Raw genomic sequence first — 19,998 nt, forward strand, 5'->3', positions numbered from 1 at the left:
ATGAAACAATGGTTTTCTAGACATCAGACAACAGTCAAATCAGGACTGTGATACTTGAGAAGGAAAACAAAAAAGGGGAGCTCTATAATTATATCAGCTTTCTGCCTAGAGGCAGTTTTCAGGCCTCAGTACATGGAGGAGAAACAGACCCCAGGTGATTCAGGAAGGTAAAGAAACAGAAATCAAAGTTAGGAGACTAAGCAAACAGAATTTTCCAAGGCAGAATACCAGAAGAAGGAGAGGCACAGAGAGCTCCAGAAACCTGCAGTGGATCCCCTTGAATATTGGTTGAGTACCAACCTGTGCATGTGTGAGAACTACCCAAGGCTGGGGAAAAGCTGCCAGAAAAGAATAAGAGAAAAAAAATTAACTCTTAGCAGCTAGAATGAAAAGATCTCATACTACACGGGGCACCAGATAGAATTCTAAAAATGGGGAGAAGTGGGGATAATTTAGCTCTAGAATGAAAGTTGCTCTTGTCCTGCCCAAAGCTTAAAAGCAAACACTGAAAGAATCCAACTGATTCCAAATAACTGTATTCCAGAAAAACATCCAGCACTACTTAAAGGAACAAAACAAATTACTGCAATAACATAAAATTCATAATGTCTAGCATCTAATCAGAAATAATGAGACAGAGAAGAAGCTGGAAACTATGATCCATAACCAAGAGAGAAACCAATCAATAGAAACAGAGATTATAGCAGGATTCATGCACAGAATCATGACACCAAGACTTTTTAATTTCTGGGAAGCAACTTTATTCGTGCTGGCACTGCTCAGTTGGGTTCGTACCCAAAGAACTGAGCACTGAATGTCCCATGGCATAGATTTTTACACATTTTCTATTTCTTTGTCTCCCACGTATGGTAACACACACAAACATGTACTCTGATTAAGTAGTTTCAGTTTACAAGGTCATGAGGGATGTTGTCACGAAGGTGCATAGCCAGGTTCCCTTGAAGTTTTCTCTCCTTTTTTTTTTTTTTCTCTCCTTAGGCAAGGGACCTTACCACAAGATGATAAAGCTAATAAATAAGGATCCTAAAATAGCTATTATAAATATGCTCTACATATTCAAGAAAGTAGAATATGATCATGATGAAAAGAGAAAGAAAAGATATTAAAAAGAGTCCTCCCAAAACACCCTCTTGGGATAAAAAATATAATATCTGAAATGAAAATTCACTGGATGGGATGAATAGCAGTTAAAACAGTGTAGAAGAAAAGATAAGTAAACTTAAAGACACAGCAATAAAAATTATCCAAAATGAAACACATTATTTTACCCATTGGACAAAACAAAACAGAGTAGCGTGCATGTGTTAAGAGTCAAGAAAAGAACTGAGACAAAATAATATCTGGAAAAAAAATTCTCACACAATGAAGAAGTACAATGAACTCCATGCAGAATAAACATAAAGAAGTCCACACAAAATACAGGATAATGAATTGCTGACAACCAATGATAAAAACTTTAAAACAGCCAGGAGAAAAAGACACATAACAGCAGTCTACTTGTCAGAAACTATGTAAGCCAACTGACAGTGGAACAACATCCTTAGATACTGAAATAAACTGTCAGTTTAGAATTCTCTAAGCAGCAAAACTCATCTTTCAAAATTGAAGACAAAATAACGGGATTTTCAGACAAGTGCTAGAAGAATTCCGTCAGCAGATCTGTACCAAAAGAAATGATAAGGGAAGTTATTCAAGTACAATATGACACCAAATAGAATTTTGGATCAACACAAAATAATGAAAAACACTAGAAATGGTATATATGTTAATAAATATAAGACATATTTTAAAAATCTTGTTGAATAATAGTTTAAGGCAAAAATAACAGCAAAATATTGAGGGGCTTATAACACACATATGAGTACAATATTTGATAGCAATAGCACAAAGGATAGAAGGGGGAAATTGACCTTACATATAAGGTGATAAAATATTATTTGAAGGTAGTACATGTATATTGTAAACAAACTCAAGCAAACTCAAGCCACAGGCCAAATCCAGCCTGCTACCTATTTTTGTACAGTTCAGAATGAAGAATGGTTTTTACAGTACCATTACAGTACCATTTCACAGAGTGGAGAGTGGAAAGGAGATATAAGACCATATATGTCAGGGCTCCTCAGTGGCTCAATCGGTTAAGCATCAGACTCTTGGTTTCGGCTCAGGTCATGATCTCCCAGTTTGTGGGTTCAAGCCCCACATTGGGCTCCATGCTGACAGCACAGAGCCTGCTTGGAATTCTCTCTCTCCCTCTCTCTCTGCCCCTCTCCTACTCACTGTCTCTCTCTCAAAATAAATAAATAAACTTAAAAAAAAAAAAAAAAGACCATATATGTCATTCAAAGCCTAAAGTATTCACTATCTGATTCTTTAGAGAATAAGTTGCTAATAAGCCTGGTCCTTAAGTAGGATTTCTCAACCTTGGTACATTTGACATTTTAGGCCAAAATGTCATTCCATGATGTGAGGATAGTCTTGTGCATTATGAGATATTTGGTAGCATCCCTGGCTTCTACCTAACAAATGCTATTAGCACTCCACTCCCAGCTGTGAAAACCAAAAATGTCCCTGGACTCTGGCAAATGTCCTTTTGGCAAACTTGCTTGTGGTTGATAACTATTGCCCTAGAGCACAACTTAAAAAAAAAAAAAAAAAAAAAAAAAAAAAAAAAAAAAAAAAAAAAAAGTATAGCTAATAAGCCAATAGTAAGGGTAGAATGGATCCATTAAAAAACTCTTTTTTAAACCCTTAATCCAAAAGAAGGCAACAAAAACAAAGATTGGTCAGATAAGACATAAAAAACACAAACCATGAAAGAAAATATTAATAAACTGACGTCATCAAAATTTAAATTTCTGCTACTCAAATTATACTGTTAAGAAAATGGAAACTCAAGCCACAGATAGAAAGAAAATATTTGCAAAATGTAATATTGGATAAAAACTTGTATCCAGAATAAAAAACAAACAAAACTTACAACTCAATAATACAAACAACCTGATTGGGGACAGCAGGGGGAGATGGGGGAGAATAGGCAAAAGATTTCAATACACACTTCACTGAAGATAAAGAAATGGCACATATGCACATTAAAAAGATGCCAAACATCATTAATCATAAGGGAAATGCAAACTGAAAGCACAATGAGCTATCACAGCATACCCATTAGAAAACTTAAAATTTAAAGGATATATCAAATATCAAGTATTGGGCAAGGATGTAAAGCAACTAGAACTCTCATATACTGATGGTAGGGAAGCAAAATGGGATAGCCACTTCGGAAAACAATTTGGGATTTTCCAACAAAGTAATATGTGCACTAGCAATCCCACTCATAGGTATTTGTCCCCACAAAAATGAAAACATATGTTCAAAGACTTTTACCCAAATAGTCTTAGCAACTTTATCCATAATAACCAAACACTGCAAACAACCCATGTGGCCCATCAACTGGTGAATGAATAGACAATACTCAATATCCACACAATGGAAAACTACTCAACAATAAAAAGAAACAAACTACTGACACATGAAACAATGCAGATGTATTATAAGCACATTATGCTAAACTGAAGAAGATGAGCACAAAAGATTACCTACTGAGTCATTCTTTTTATATGTAACTTTAGAAAAGGCAAAACTATAGTGACAGAAAGCAGACAGATAATCTCCAGTGTCCAAGGGTTGGGGGAGAGGATTGACTGCAAAGGAAAATGAGGGGAATTTTAGAGATGATAGAAACATTCAATACTGTGATTGTGGTGGTGGTTATACAACTAAGGACATTTGTCAAGACCCAGAGAATTGTATACCTAAAACTGATAATGTTTCGTATCAAAAAAGCTGATAAAAGCTGATTAAAAAAAAAAAAAAGTTCAATACCCAAGAAGGTTTTGAAAAATAAGAACAGAGTGGTAGTGAGACTACATTTTCCCTAAGTCATCTCACTAGGAAAACACCTTGATATATGGAGGGTAGTGTCAGAGAAAAGAGTTTTTCCAGTCACATTTGATTGAGTGCTAGTGATTTGGATCCTGGTAACAGAATATACATTTAGCTGGAGATTATTAGCCAGTAGTATTTAAGCAGAGTGTCAGAAGTAGACAAACAGGGGAACTTGGTATGCTTCCAAGTAAGTGGGAAAAGAATGAACCATTCAGTAGATGGTATAGATAGAACTCACTAACCATTTAGAGAAAAAGAGTTCAATGTCATACCACACACAAAACCAAATGGATTATAAATATAAATTTAAACAAGATGAATTAACAAGATTAATTAAACAAGGTTATAAAAGTACTAAAATACAAAATATTTTTTTTAATCTGGTAAGATCTATGTAAACAGGACACAAGACCCAGAAAAGCAGATCTGACTGCAATTAAAACTTAAAAATTCAGTAAAACAAAATACCATAAATAAAGCTCAGATGGCTCAAGAGATTTATATATATATATACTTATATATAACCATAAGTATGCTTATATGTAATATGTATACTATATATATGTATGTGTGTATATACATATACTTGCAATACAAAGGATTAAAACATACAGTATCTGGGGCACCTGGGGGGCTCAGTTGGTTAAGCATCTGCCTTCGGCCCAGGTCATGATCTCACAGTTCATGAGTTAGAGCCCCACATTGGGCTCTGTGCTGAGAGCTTGGAGCCTGAAGCCTGCTTCAGATTCTGTGTCTCTCTCCCTCTCTGCCCCTTCCTCCCTCCCTCCCTCCCTCCCTCCCTCCCTCCCTCTCTCTCTAAAATAAATAAATACTAAAAAAAAATTCAGTATCTAAAACTCCTATTAATCAATAACAAAGTCAAACCACCCAACAGAACAATAGGCAAAGGATATGAACAGGCAATTTTCAGAAAAATAGATACATGAAAACATAGTTAATGATAAAATGTCAAACCAATAATAGTAATCAAATAAACACAAGTCCAAATATTTTTTTCACTCATGAATAAGCATTTTTTTTAACTGACAATATTTGCTATTATCAGAATATGGCAAAGTGTCACTCCCATACACTGTGGGCAGGAGTATAAACCAGTGCTCAATTTCTTGGAGAAGTCTGGCAATAGCGATCAAAATTTAAATCTATAACCTTCAACTGGAAGTCTTCTTTATCCAATAACTTAACCACAGAAAATCTTAGAGAAGTCCCAAGTGTAACACTGAGCATTCTTTTATGTGTGTCTATTTGTAATAATGAAAAACTGAAAGCCTGACTCCCCATCAATACAGGGAAATAGGTTAAGTTATACCTCATCCATCTCTAGCCAGACATCTATGTTTTTGCCTAAAAAGCAGTCATTTCATCTGCTTCTAGTAACAGAACCCCTTTTCCTCTAGAAACTTCTCTTTCACCACCTGGAGAATGAGTTGATCACAAAGCTCCATCCCTCTTCATTAGGGTAGAAATGTGACTCAGTGAGAATAGAAGACACCATTTATAGTGACTGGTCAAAGGACAAGCAAATGCTGGCAGAACCAACCAGATGCTAAAAAGTCTCTCTGCCTTCTGGGACCATAAAAACTGGGGATACTGAAGGCCATCTTTGCCACCACATGGAAAAAGCCAACCTGAAGATGAAGCCAAGACCAGAAAAGGCAAAATTAAAAGGATAGAACAACCCAACTACGCCCCAAATCAGCTCTCGTTTTCAGACCTCTTGGCTCCAGGACCCAACCCTCTAAGCCTGTCTGAATTAGGTTTTTAATCACTTTAAACGAAAGAATTCTGACAATGGAGTATAACACAATCAATAAAAAGACTAAGATAGATCTGCATATACAGACATAGATTTCTATAATATGTTAAGAGAAAACAGCAAAAGTAATTTTCAGAACATTATATACTAGGTCTTTTGTATTGTTTTCAAAGGATATATACTTTTAACAGTGAGAACTGGGAAAAGAGAGTGTTCTCTTTAACACATATAAGACTGTAGAAATTTTGTACATATCATTTTTTTTAACGTTTATTTATTTTTGAGACAGAGAGAGACAGAGCATGAACAGGGGAGGGGTAGAGAGAGAGGGAGACACAGAATCTGAGAGCTGTCAGCACAGAGTCCGATGCGGGGCTCGAACTCACGGACCATGAGATCATGACCTGAGCCGAAGTCAGATGCTTAACCGACCGAGCCACCCAGGCGCCCCTGTACATATGATTTTTTAAATCACAGAATAAAATGTTATAAAATTAAATGCTATATATAAATTTACATCAAGGTCGAATCATCAATTTCCATAGAAGTCTATGGAATTTTTTGCCTAGAAAGTAATAGAACTAAAAAACAGCAAATTGAATTACAAAGCAACGTAAGTGGGATTACTCCTTAGGTGCTCATCAAAGTTTTATAGGTAAGTCTCTTCAACCTCCCTCTGAAGAGCTAAATCTGGAAAGTGGGTATTTCTTCAACCTCCTACAACTAGAAGTTGCAGAAGTTCTAAAAAAGTGGGGTAGACACACTTGAGAACAAATTACCTATGGCTGAATAAATGAAAATACATTCATGTATATATTTGTGGCATAATTACAGAATAAGAAACCAAAGGAGATACTTCTAGGGAATCTCCAAGAAAATACTCAAATCAAGGTACAGAACTTTGCTACCTGCCATGAATTCAAGGTTACACTAAGAGTAGACCAAAAAGGACATATAATTCATTCAACACTGAAGATAGTCCCTTTTCCATGTCAGTGTTTTCACCTCAAATGTTAAATCCACATCCTTCCAGAGCTCGCTCTTTTTTTTTTTTTTTTTTTTTTAAATCTGAAGAATTTTTTTTTTTTTCAACACTTATTTATTTTTGGGACAGAGAGAGACAGAGCATGAACGGGGGAGGGGCAGAGAGAGAGGGAGACACAGAATCGGAAACAGGCTCCAGGCTCTGAGCCATCAGCCCAGAGCCTGACGCGGGGCTCGAACTCACGGAGTGCGAGATCGTGACCTGGCTGAAGTCGGACGCCCAACCGACTGCGCCACCCAGGCGCCCCCAGAGCTCGCTCTCTTGACTCCCTGTACTAAGTCATCTAAGGTGTTCAACTCTTCACGACTGAGGCAAAATGTGGTCTACATAACTTAAATAAGAATGCATTAGGCCTACTCACTAATAACTTATCATGTGAATTAAAATGAATGTAAGTTTAGATTTAAACTGAGATAGAAATGAAATCTAAAAACCATCATGCTATAAAAAGGAACGAAGAAGGTATTAACTTTACTTACCCTGCTATTTGTCATTCTCTTGGCGCTCTACCAAGTTACAAGAGAATATATGAAATCTAAACTCCAAGATAAAGAAATTTTATTGGAAAACCAATTTGATTTTTTTAAACATTGAATAAATGGTTTTTAAATTAGTATTTGGGTCAAGTTTATGCAGAATTAATTAGCATTACCACTGCAATAGGATTTAAAATGAGGAAAAGAAAAATGCCTTTCAATGGTCATTCCATTGTGTGCATTCCAAAAGGACCACAGATGCTACACAGCACTATGGCCCATAATGCATCTGGAAAAACAGAACAAGATTCAATTTATTATTTCATAATTTTAATTTTAATCAGTAAGCATATTAATGTCACATATACTTTTTAAAAATATAAATATCTTTAAAAGCTGTGTCTTACAATATGATATTCAAGAACACAGAGCTGATACAGGTTGTAAAAGAAACCACTATGTGTAAGATATTTGAAATCTGATCAGAATACTGTTATGGTCAAAGAAAAACACCTTCTTTTTAATCATTCATATTCAGCAACAGTGAAAGTGTTCTACATACGCATTGGCTCTGAATAACACATCTCATATCTGTTTCAAACCTGCCATGCTATCTATTACTGTTTTGATGATTACATTGTTCAACACAAAAATGCATCCCACTCAAATTCTCAATAGTAAGTCTGATTATGCAGATAACTTCCTAATAATAAAAACTTATTTTAAGACAAGTATTATGCAAGTGTATCATGGAATTCAGACTTGCTGTAATTGGGAGAAAAATACAAGTGTAAAGAACACTGCACATTTGACATTTGATACCTACTGCATTTCTGTGCACTCATCTTGCATTCCCTTTCTTCTTTGAAGTGCTAGGTTAAAAGTGTATTTACACTAGAAAGTTACTGATAGGCTTAATAATATGAGAGAACTATGTGTTTGAGAAAGCAAGACTTTCTGGATAAGAAATCTTCAAATATTTTCTATTTTATGTTTTTATGACCTTCCTTATAAAAGGGAATGTTTCATGTGCAACACCTGCAGATAGAAATAGATGTACATTTCACTCAAACCCAATCAAATATATCAAATATAAAATACAGACATGAAGCAAACTATGATAGCAGCAGTGATTCTCAGGGCAGCATGTGCAAAATCCAATATTTTGCTATCTATTTATATCACGGTGGTCAGAAAAGAAATGTGCCAAAACTCCCTTTCCCATTCCACTTGAACTGGTTCCCCACAATTGAAACAAACATCTCCTGTGACATTAAGTTGTCATCAGCTTGCGTGATCCCCAGTTCACTCAACCTTTTCTTCTTCATCTGACCCTTCTGTGTGGAGGCAGCAACTAGTTCATTTACAATTTCATAGTTGCCTTCCACTTGCTCAGAAAGACTAGATCTTGCATAAAGCTCCATTTTGCCAGTTGTACATTGAATCAGCTCTTCTAGATCCACCCTTTCCGCTGTGTCTGCCTCCTCACTTGTCGGAATTTTAAGTGCTCTATTTTCTGAAGAAACAAACAAATTATAACAAATACAGTAAAATGTAAAAATAATGCAACAAAAAAAATATATCTTTCTATATTCTAAAAAAAATTGTTTTAATGTTTATTTATTATTGAGAGAGAGAGAGAGAGAGACAGAGAGATAGACAGAGAGAGAGACAGAGCATGAGCAGGGAAGGGGCAGAGAGAGGAGACGCAGGATCCAAAGCAGACTCCCGGCTCCGAGCTGTCAGCACAGAGCCTGATGCAGGACTCGAACTCACAAACCACGAGATCATGACCTGAGCCGAAGTCGGATGCTTAACCGACTGAGCCACCCAGGTGCCCCTATATTTCTATATTCTAATTAAAGCTTTTAAGTTTTTACTGCCAAGGATTCCTGCTGTCATCTGACTGGATTCCATGAACCCTTTGCCATAAGTATTTCAATAAGCAGTTGTCTTAGTCTTTGTACCAAGACTTTCTGACCCTCATACAGGATTACCAATTTTGAATTATTTTCTATTTTTATCCTAGAATCTCATTCACTCAACGGACCCTTTCTGGATATTGACTACCTACTATAAGCACAGTGTTAGGAGATAGACACAAAGATTAGTAAGAGTGCCACTATTCCCAAAGGAACTCTCCTTCTAGCAGCTAATGCCAGCATTAGAAGTGAGTGCTTACTGAGAGGCAGAATTCTAGATGGCCCCTATGATGCCCACCCCCCTGGTGTTACTTTCGGGATTGTTAAGTGGCAAAAGGATTTTGCACATGTAATTAAGGTTACTAATCAGCTGACTCTAAGGAAATAATTCAGGTGTCCCTAATCTAATCACTTGGACCTTTTAAAAGTTGGGGTTTTGTTCTGGCTAGATGAAGAAGAGGAAAGTATGAAGAAATTCAAAACATGAGAGATTTGAAGCATGAACAAAATTTGCCTTAAGGAAGTTTCTCTTGAGGACAGTTGCTGAGATAGAGGAGGTTATGGGGGCAAGGACTGGACAGTGGCCTCTAGAAGCTGAAGCAATCCTCAGGCAATTGCAAAAAAAAAAAAAAAAAAAAAAAAATGGAGACCTCAGTCCTACAACCTAAAGGAAATGGATTTTGCCAACAATATGAATGAGCTCAGAAGCAGATTTCCCCCTCCGAGCTCTCAGATCAAAGCCCACTCCCCTTAACTTCACCCTTCTGAGACCCTAAGCACATAATGCAGCCAAGCCCACCGGGACTTCTGACCTACATAACTGTGAGGAGAAAAAGAACTCACAGATAACTAGACTGTATCCTGATGGATGACGAGGACTACTTTCCTCATCCATGCCAATGCATAATCCCTAAGATTTCACAGTAATCTGGGTCATGGCTTAAAAGTCACAAATTTCCTACTGAGCTCAGTTTTCCTGCCAAGAAATATAGTTAACAGGGAGGCATTTACTTCTGCCAATAAAAAATAGAGACAAACTCCACAATCGCCTCCAGTAAATGCAGCCTTCAATCTGGCACATGCATTTCTCTGCCTCCATCCTTAACAAATGTCAGCAGGAGCTACCATTTCTATCATATGCTCAGCTTTATTCTATAAATGCACAGAAAGCCAAGCATGATAAGAAGAGAACTGCAGGACCACAGAAACCACACACCAGGGTTTTGAATGAATAGGTGAACTAGTTGACCTTGAAAGTTTCTTTCACCCTGAGAGTCTACAATGTTACAGCCTTCCCAAGTTTCTCTATCTCAGAGTCCAAGCATATGCCAGTTATCTTTGTTAAGGAGAGGAAGACTCAGATCCTTAATAAGAGCTTTATGCTGAAATAAAGTAAACTAGGATCACATTTTTATTTTTAAAAATCACTAAATAAAACATACCTTCAGTTTCATCTTGGACATTTTCTTGCAGGTCAGAGAAGATTGTAGGTTTCACCAAGACAACACCATAACCTTCATTATTATGTATGACATTATTCACCATGGATATTTTGGGAATGTCATAATGCTCATCTAAGAAGTCCTGTGACATTGAAAACAAATGTTTTAAGGAACTGTCACATTCAACACTGCCTGCTTTAAAAATCTTCTCACTGTTTTCAGGCTATTCTAAAAATAAAGTAGAAAGCTATGCTTATTAATATGTTGTAGCACAGTCTGAGCTCTGAATGACACAGCATTCTTCTGTCATTTCTGCAGATCTATAGATAGCAAAGTATTCTCACAAAAGACCCTCAGTCACCAACTACTGATATCAAGATGATTATTAAGATGTATGTACTGTTTGTGCTTTTCAAAACCAAACAATAGAACTCAACTTGGGAATTTAACAAAACACAATTATTTCTTAGATGAAACCATTCTAACCTTTGGAAAGAGGGTGTTTTAGCAGGTACACTCACCTTAATGAGTATCCCTTCCTTGCAGTGATGGATCCCATTGTCACTCAAGGTGCACTTACTCCCGGGATATATTTCTATACCAGCACCCTACAAGTTACATTTCAAGGTATCACAATCAGTATTTTAAGGCAGGACTACAAGAGAAGATTTATTACAATCATTTCTTAAACCTTAACACAGTGTAAATATAAAGTGTTTTACAGAAAGTTTTATTAGATATTTCTAATCAACATTTCTATTTGCTCCATTTCCAGCAAGTTGTCTATCATTTATCACTTTCAAAAACCACATGCAGAGACACACACAAAACACTGCCTAAGATGATCAACACTTGATTATTGTTCCACTCCCTTTCATTCTGGATAAGTCAGTTTTCTGATTCTGCCAAATAAAAAAAACAAAATATTTAACAATTTTGCATTTATTCAAAATGATCATCCTGAGATACTAAATTAGTTGGAGAATTGTATTTGAGTCTAGTAAAATATTGCAATTTAAGTATAGAAAGAAGACCTGATATTTTTAAAAACACACTAGTTTTAAAACATCCCAACATAACCTAAAAATCACTTCTATGAGCTAAACAATTAATAGCCTCCACTACTACACACATGTTAAAATTAGCAACCAATTCAAGTGACTCAATAAAACAAAGTAACCAGAAAGATCCATGCATGGCACAATTCTTTCACAGTGTCCCTTGAGACCACATGGTACCAATTAAGTAACAGTAACAGGAATAATTTACTTCCTAAAACTATACTAAGCACTTTGGGAAGTAAAAATAATTTACTCAAACCTCTATAGTTATTTAAGAAATCACTTTGGGAATAATTTAATATACAATATCATACATGAAGAAGAGCTGCTATTAACCATTTATAAGACACCTACCACATATATGTTAAGTTTTTTTCTAAGAGTAGTAGTGAACCATGAGAAAATATTTATTATTAATTGCCCTTTTGGGGATACAAGAACACATATGGCTAGATGGCTAATCTAACTCTCTACTAGGTAAAAAAAAAAATCTTCCAATTGGGCTTTCTTCCCCAGACATGAAGCTGAAGAATCTGGCAATCCATAAACACAAGACACAGACCAGTAAAGCCTTCCAAAAAGCCTGATCTCTCTAGCCAAAGGACCAGGCAGTTTAGAAAGACAGAAGACTTTCAGATAATTATAGCTCTATGCCAGTCAAACGCCACAGACAAAAATACTGGCCCATCCCCACGTTGGCAAATGCTAAGAGGAGAGAATAGACTTTCACCTTCTCGAGGCTGTAACCAGGCACCCCAACTCTCCCAATGGGGTGGTGTCAGAGAAAGCCAAGCAGGAAGCCAGGATTTGCATCCCCACCAGCCAATAACAAGGCCCTAGCAGCATCACTGGAGACTACACACTCCCACCCAACAGTCACAAGATGCCACTCCCTCTCACCACTAGAGCAGTATCAGAGCAGGCCTGGTAGAAAGTCTGGACTTTCACCATTGCTCAGTGGTAACAAGGCCACTGTCATGAGCCACAGTGTCAGTGGGCACCATGCTGGAAACCAGAATTTCCATCCCCTCCCAGCAGTAACAAAGAGCTATCCCACTGAAACAGGTATCAATGGAGGCTAAAATAGGGAACCTGGGCTTCTACCTCCTTCCACCAGCAGTACCCTTCATCCCATCCCCTCCTGTAAGGGTGTCACTTAAACTAAAACAGAAGATCCAGACTCTCATAATGTAGTACAAAATGTCCAGGTTTTGATGGAAAATCACCTGTCATACCAAGAACCAGGAAGATGTCAAACTGAATAAGATGGTCAATAGATGCCAAAACCAAGATGTCAGAGATGTTAGAATTAGCTGACAATGATTTTAAAGCATCCACGATAAATAGGCTTTAAGAAGCAATTATGAACATACTTAAATGAAAAATTAAAGGCGCCCATAGAAAGTCTCAGTGAAAAAAACAGAAGATATGAAAGACCAAATGGAAATTTCAGAACTCAAAAATAACTGAAATAAAAAGCTCTGTGGATGGACTCAACAGCAAAAAGGAAAACAAGGAGGAAAGAATCAGTGAACTAGTAAGATAGAACAGTAGAAATTACCCAACCTAAACAACACAGAGAAAATTCACTGAAAAAGAAAAGTGAACAGAGCCTCAGGGACCAATAGGACTATAACAAACTACCAATATCAAGAATGAAATGAGATACCAGCACTGACCCTGCAGACATCAAAAGGTTAAAGACTAAGGGAATACCACAAATAACTATACCTGTAAATTTGACAACTTAGCAGAAGAAATGGTCACCTGCCCCCCCAGGCTGGTGTGAGGCCTAATGGGCTAGGTGGGAGGTGGTACATATAACACCTGGTGCTCCAGGAGTCACTGATGCCACTGCCACCAAACAGGAAAGCCCTTCACCACTGACCTGGCACCCATCCACAGGAGCTCTGTAACCTATCAGCATATCTGTTAACTCACTCAGTATGAAATAAGTCATTTGAACAGCCCTATAACTGTTAAGGAAATTGAATTCATAATTTTAAAATTTCCAAAAAAGAAATCTCCAGGCCCAGATGGTTTCACTGGAAAAATCTACCAAACATTTAAAGAATTAATACAAATTAGTGAAGGGAATACTTCCAAATTCATTTTATGATGCTAATATTATCCTGATAACAAAACTTGACAAAGATAGTGCAAATAAAGAAAACTTCAGACCAATATCTCTCATGAATACAGATGTAAAAATTCCTCACAAAACATTGGCAAATATATTACAGCAATATATTAAAAAATATACACTATGACTAAATTGTGTTATTCCAGGGGTGCAAAACTGGTTCAAAATTTGAAAATCAATTAATGTAACCCACCATTTTGTTTCTTCCAAAAAAGAAAAATCATGTAATCATATGAAATGATGAAGGAAAAACATCTAACAAACATCAACACACAGTGATTACAAAAATTATCACAAAACAGAAATAGAGAACTTACTCAACTTGATAAAGATTATCTACAAAAAGCCTATAATTAACCTTATACTTAATGGTATAATACTGAATACATTCTCCCTGATATCAAGAAGAACAAGTAAGGATGTCCACCCTCACCACTCTTATTCAGCATAGTGCTGGAAGTTCTAGTCAGTGCCATAAAGCAAAAAAAAAAAAAAAAAAAAAAAAAAGAAACAAAACCATACAGATCAGAAGGGAAGAAATAAAACTGTCCCTATTTGCAAATGATATGTAGAAAATCCCAAGAAATCTACAAAAACATTCCTAGAACTAATAAGAAAAGTCAGCAAGGTCACAGGATATGTGACAAACAATAGTCAATTGTATACTAGCAATGAACACATGGACATTGAAATTAAAAATATGAGATGACTTATAATCACTTAAAAATGAAATATTTACATACAAATCTAAGAAAACACATACAAGACTTGTATTCTAAAAATTATGGAATGCTGATGAAAGAAATCAAAGATGAAAATAAATGGGAGAGACAGAGTGTTCACAAGATTGGAAGACTCAACATAAAAAAGATGTCCATCCTTCCCAAATTGATATACAGTTTTATTAGAATTCCTATCAAAATCTCACCAAGATTTTTTGTAGACAGAGACCATATTTTTCTAAAACTTATATTGACAGGCAAAGGAACCAGAATAGTTGAAACCATTTTGGAAAAGACAAAGTGGGAGGAATCACTGTATCAGATTTCAAGACTCAACATACAGTAGCAGATATTGGTGGAGGGACAGGTACACAGATCAGTGGAATGGAATGGAGAACCTAGAAATGGACCTACACAAATTTTCCAGATGATTTTTGACAAAGGTAGAAAACCAATTTATCAAAGGAAGAACCGCCTTTTCAAGAAATGGTGTGGTTACAACTGGACATCTATGGGCAAAAAAATAAATTAACCTTAATCTAAAACTCATATTTACACCAAAATTTACTCAAAAAATGGATCATGACCTTAAATGTAAAATGTAAACTATGAAATTTTTAGGAAAAAAAATAAAAGAAAATCTTTCATATCTAAGGCTGGGCAAAGAGTTCTTACACTTAACACCAAAATCACTACCCCATAAAAGGGAAATCAGTAAATTGGACTTCACTGACACTTAAAGCTTTTCTTTGTAGAAGCCCAAGTGAAGAAAATGAAAAGACAAGCTACAGTTTAGCATACAAATCTGCAAACCAAATACCCACCAGAGGACTAGTATCTAGAATATAAAAAGAACTCTCCAAAATCTACAGTAAAAAAGAACAAATAATCCGATTAGAAAATGGGCAGAAGTCATGAACAGACATTTCACTGAAGAGAAGGATGGCACGTAAGAATATGAAAAAATGTTCAATATCATTAACCACTAGGTAAATGAAAAGTAAAACCACATACCTATCAGAATGGCTAAAATTTTAAAAACCAAATGCTGGTAAGGATATGGAGAAACTATACCACTCAAACACTGCTGATGGGAATGTAAAATGGTGTAACTACTCTGGAAAACAGTTTGGCCGTGTCTTTAAAAAAAAAAAAGTAAACATGTAGCTACCATGTGCACTCCTGGGCATTTACGCCAGAGAAATGAAAAGTGCTCACACAGTAACCTGTACACAAATGTTTGCAGCAGCTTTATTTACAATAGCCAAAACCTGGAAAAAAAAACAGATATCTTTCAACGGGTAAACAGTTAAACAAACTGGAATATGCTAGAATACTATTCAGCAGTAAAAAAAGAACAAACACTTTGCACCTGGAACAACTTGGATGAATCTCCAGAGAACTGTGCTGAGTGAAAAAAGCCAATCCCAGAAGGTTACATTCTGTATGATTATGTTTATGTAACATTCTTGAAATGACGAAATAATAGAAATGGAGAAGAGACTAAAGTTTGCCAGTGATTAAGGAAGAGGTCTGAAGGACCATGCAGGATGCAGGATCCTTGGAGTGATGGAAATACTCGACTGAATCATGTTATCCTGTTGTGCTACAGTTTTCCAAGATGTTACAATTATGGGGAAACTAGTACAGAGTATACATACAGGACCATTCTGTATAATTTCTTACAACAGTACGTTAGCTCAGCAATAATCTCAAAATAAAAAGTCTCATTTAAAAAAAGCAACTCAGGGCGCCTGGGTGGCTCAGTCAATTGGGTGTCCGACTTCGGCTCAGGTCACGATCTCGTGGCCTATGAGTTCGAGCCCCACATCGGGCTCTGTGCTGGCAGCTCAAAACCTGGAGCCTGCTTCAGAGATTCTGTGTCTCCCTCTCCTTCAGCCCCTCCCCAACTCATGCTCTGTCTCTGTCTCAAAAATAAATAAACATTAAAAAAAATTTTTTTAAAAAGAGCAACTGAGCTTCAATTGCTACAAAACTGTTTGTAAAATTAATAAATGTGAAGGGTCTAAATCTCAAAGCTATCCTAGAGAAACTGTCAGATTTCTTATTTTTCTTCCTTACACAATTGACTCTGGCTGATTTAGTGTATATAAGTGTCTGAACTTCTTTGAGGAAAGAGAACGGGAGTGTACATCTTTACATCTTGGTCCCACATTTTACTTATTTAGAACTTAAACCTAAACTTCTTTCCCAAAAGATAAGAGATTATCCTACCTTGGCACCATATAAATCTGATTTCTTCATTAAAAATTCTGCTGATGTTCGCACCGTGACTCCTGTAGTTTCACACTGCAGCACACAGTTTTCCAATGTGGTCTTACCACGATGAATGACTAGAATGAAAACATGCAATCAAATGCTTTAAGTAATGTGTGTTTTCCAATATTAGAAATGGTCTAGAGCTGACATTAGGTGGTCTAAATATTTCACTAGCCACCATGTAAACTTTGTTATTGGAATTACAAATTCATAATTTACAAAACAATGACTAAAATCTAAAAGCAGCATTTTAAAAAAGAATGATCTCAGAAACGTAAAACCAAGTTAAAAAGCACTTTTCATTACCAAAAAAGTATCAGAAAGTAACTTTCATGAGTATCCTGGAAGGGAGAAGAAAAGGAGACCAATTCTAGAAAGGGAATACAGATCCTAGGAAACAAATACCAGCACAATGGGAAAATAGCTGCATTGAGTTTAGGGCTAATCGAAAACAAAGAACACAGACCACAATATTGGAATGTTTGAAAGAAAAAAATGATCACAAAGAAACCAATATTAAACTAACAAATTTTCAGAATAGTCAACTATTTTTTACTTTAGAGTAAGCTTCCTAAGTCATCATGTTATGTGTACATAAATAATTAGTCAGTCTTCCATATACTCAAAAGTAAGTTTATTAAATTGCATTTTCCAGGGAAAGTAAAGTTTTCCTTCCTGGAACAAAATAATACATGAAATATTCAGATACTTACTCAAGATTCCTTCTACAGCATCATGCTGAATAAATTTTATGCTTGAGATCTTAATATCTGCACCTGTACAATCCACAAAAGTGTCTCCTTTGCCCCTCTTTTCTATCACAATATCATCTGGTAGACCATATCCTAAGGAAGAGAGCAAGAGTGTTCAAGATGCTTGAGGGGAAATGTCTAAACACAAAATTGCTACAGTAGATTTCTCTATTTCAAATGACCACAAATGATATTTGAGACCAGTCAACCAAGTTGCATTTAAGTAAAATCTAATTATCTCCTCACATATCTTGTTTAATTTAAACCAGGGTATACAATTTTTAATTATAACAACTCCTCAGTTTGCTCCCATTATCAGGAAGACTACCCTATCAACCATCTCAGACCAGGTCAGCACTAAATTTGCTTACAAAACTGCTATATAAAAGTAAATAATCCTGAATACTCACAGCTGGTTCAAAAAGTTTTAAAAATGCATTTAACCCTTAAAAGTTTTTTTCCCCACTCTAAAATCCTATTATTCTAATACAAATTAGGTTTGAAAAGTCTTAGGCATTTCTCAAGATTTTTAAATTTTAGTATTCTCTTAAACAGGTTGACTTAGAACCTGACAGATGGACTTAAAACAATTTCACTTATTGAAAAAACAGGTCTACTCATGAACCAATAAAAAACAATGGAGCTCTACAAATTCCAAACTAATAATGCAGGCCAGACCTCTGAATGGGCTTACAAAACCTGGAGTGTCAGAAAACTAGAGAAGTTGTCTGACTTTCATCATAAAATGGAATCACATAGAAAAAGCTGTAAGAACTAAGTCTCAATGTCTAAGATGAGCCTTTGTTTGAGTAAATGAAAGCAGTCACTACATTAAACAGGCAAAACCAATAAAGTTTTCTGTACTCAAAGGACACAGACAAGCCTTTGGGGGCACTGAAGAAGAATACAAGAGGACTCCATACTTGGGGGTAATGCCAGTGGTGGACTCTGGATGATTGGATTGTAAGTAATTTCTCTTTCTGATTTCTTTTGTGTCTGCCTGCAGTTGGAACATTTTCTACGATAACCATTATGTTTATCATCAAAAAAATTAAAAACTAAAAAAATTTGCCATATTGAGGAAAAAAATTAAGCTTATTACATTAACAAGCTACATATTCTTAGCAATTTAAAACATAAAACCATCATTTAAGCAAATGTACTAAACAAGAAAGAAAAACCCTACTATAGGTACTGTTAACACCCTGCACATAGTAGGTACTCAATTATATATCTCTTGTGATAAGTGTTAGCTATAGATCAGTCAGATAAGGTATCAGATAAGCCTTAATCTTCTTACGCATGAACAGGTACTCCATATATTCACACTAGATATACCACCTCATTCCCCAAATTCTCAGAAATGCCCCCTGTTAGTAAATCTATAGTCATTTTTACACTTAATCCTCAGATATCTATATGGTTATTTATGACACTTTGGCAATTTCATTATTAATTTCCTCACCAACCTAGGAAGAACTGCTATCCACCATACAATCTATAATATCAATGCTATTTTCACTATGCTAAAAAATAAAGTGTTTTTATTGCAGCGATTTATCCTGCAGATGTGTTATTTATATACACACATCTATTATATATCAAATATTTGGAGAAGAGAAAGAACAAAAATTACCTACATAAAACAAAAAAGGGGGTAAAGTGATGTACTAGTGAACAGCAGGAAATTAAACTCCCAGCCTTGCTTCCATTAAGAAGTTTTGACAAGATAAAGATAAAGAGCATAGCTTAAGCAGTTTGTGAACAGCTGCACAAGTCCCAAAATGATATATGATTTTTTGCATTACAAGCTTTATTGCTAACTTGAAGCTTTTTTGGTAAATAGTTGAACAGGTGCATCTAAATTTAATATGTTATGGAAATACACAGGACCATGAAGAACAACTGTAAAGTAACCTAAATTTAGGAATCACTCTAAATGTACAATAAGATTATGACAGCCTAAAAAGCTATTTTTAATAGAATCTTTCAACATTAATGTTCTCATAAGTAGACTTTGGTCAAGATACGAAGTAGAATTTGACATTCAGCAAGTTTAAAGAATGAATAAGATAAAGATTTTTGGTCCACTTTCAAGTTGGACCTGCACCTATGCAGAAATACGTTAAATTTAAAACAAAAACCATGCATCAACACATCCATAACATATAAGAAATTAAGAGTAGGCAGGAAATAAAAAATACTAAACCTTAAAAAATATTCCTAGGGAAAATTTTTATTCTAGAAATGAAATTTCCTTTCCATAAACCACCTACATTCTGGAAAATATGCTTCTTCGTAATGGTCTTTTTTTCTCTATGTTCTTGTTTTCCCAACACATACAATGCCACAAAAAAATCATACCTCAAGTTGCTCAAACACTGAGTCAATGTCCCACACACTTTATATATA

At 35.7% G+C, this 19,998-nt stretch overlaps 1 protein-coding gene across 2 annotated transcripts in view; it reads right to left on the reverse strand.

The window, feature by feature from the left end:
- The window catches only part of SHCBP1 (SHC binding and spindle associated 1), a 58,739-nt gene that overhangs the window by 18,163 nt on the left and 20,578 nt on the right, over nucleotides 1-19,998 (reverse strand). Inside the window, exons 9-13 of one of the 2 annotated variants that reach the window (XM_049621727.1) lie at nucleotides 17,548-17,679; nucleotides 16,790-16,908; nucleotides 11,150-11,236; nucleotides 10,629-10,770; nucleotides 7,413-8,780 (exon numbers count right to left, since the gene is read on the reverse strand). In XM_049621727.1, the coding sequence (XP_049477684.1) occupies nucleotides 8,455-8,780; nucleotides 10,629-10,770; nucleotides 11,150-11,236; nucleotides 16,790-16,908; nucleotides 17,548-17,679 (806 nt within the window). In that variant the 3' untranslated portion in view covers nucleotides 7,413-8,454. Of the gene's footprint in view, nucleotides 1-7,412; nucleotides 8,781-10,628; nucleotides 10,771-11,149; nucleotides 11,237-16,789; nucleotides 16,909-17,547; nucleotides 17,680-19,998 lie in introns of those variants that run through there. The other variant, XM_049621728.1, reaches the window with a different exon arrangement.

Source organism: Panthera uncia, assembly GCF_023721935.1.
Source record: "Panthera uncia isolate 11264 chromosome E2 unlocalized genomic scaffold, Puncia_PCG_1.0 HiC_scaffold_19, whole genome shotgun sequence".
NCBI classification, from domain to species: domain Eukaryota; kingdom Metazoa; phylum Chordata; class Mammalia; order Carnivora; family Felidae; genus Panthera; species Panthera uncia.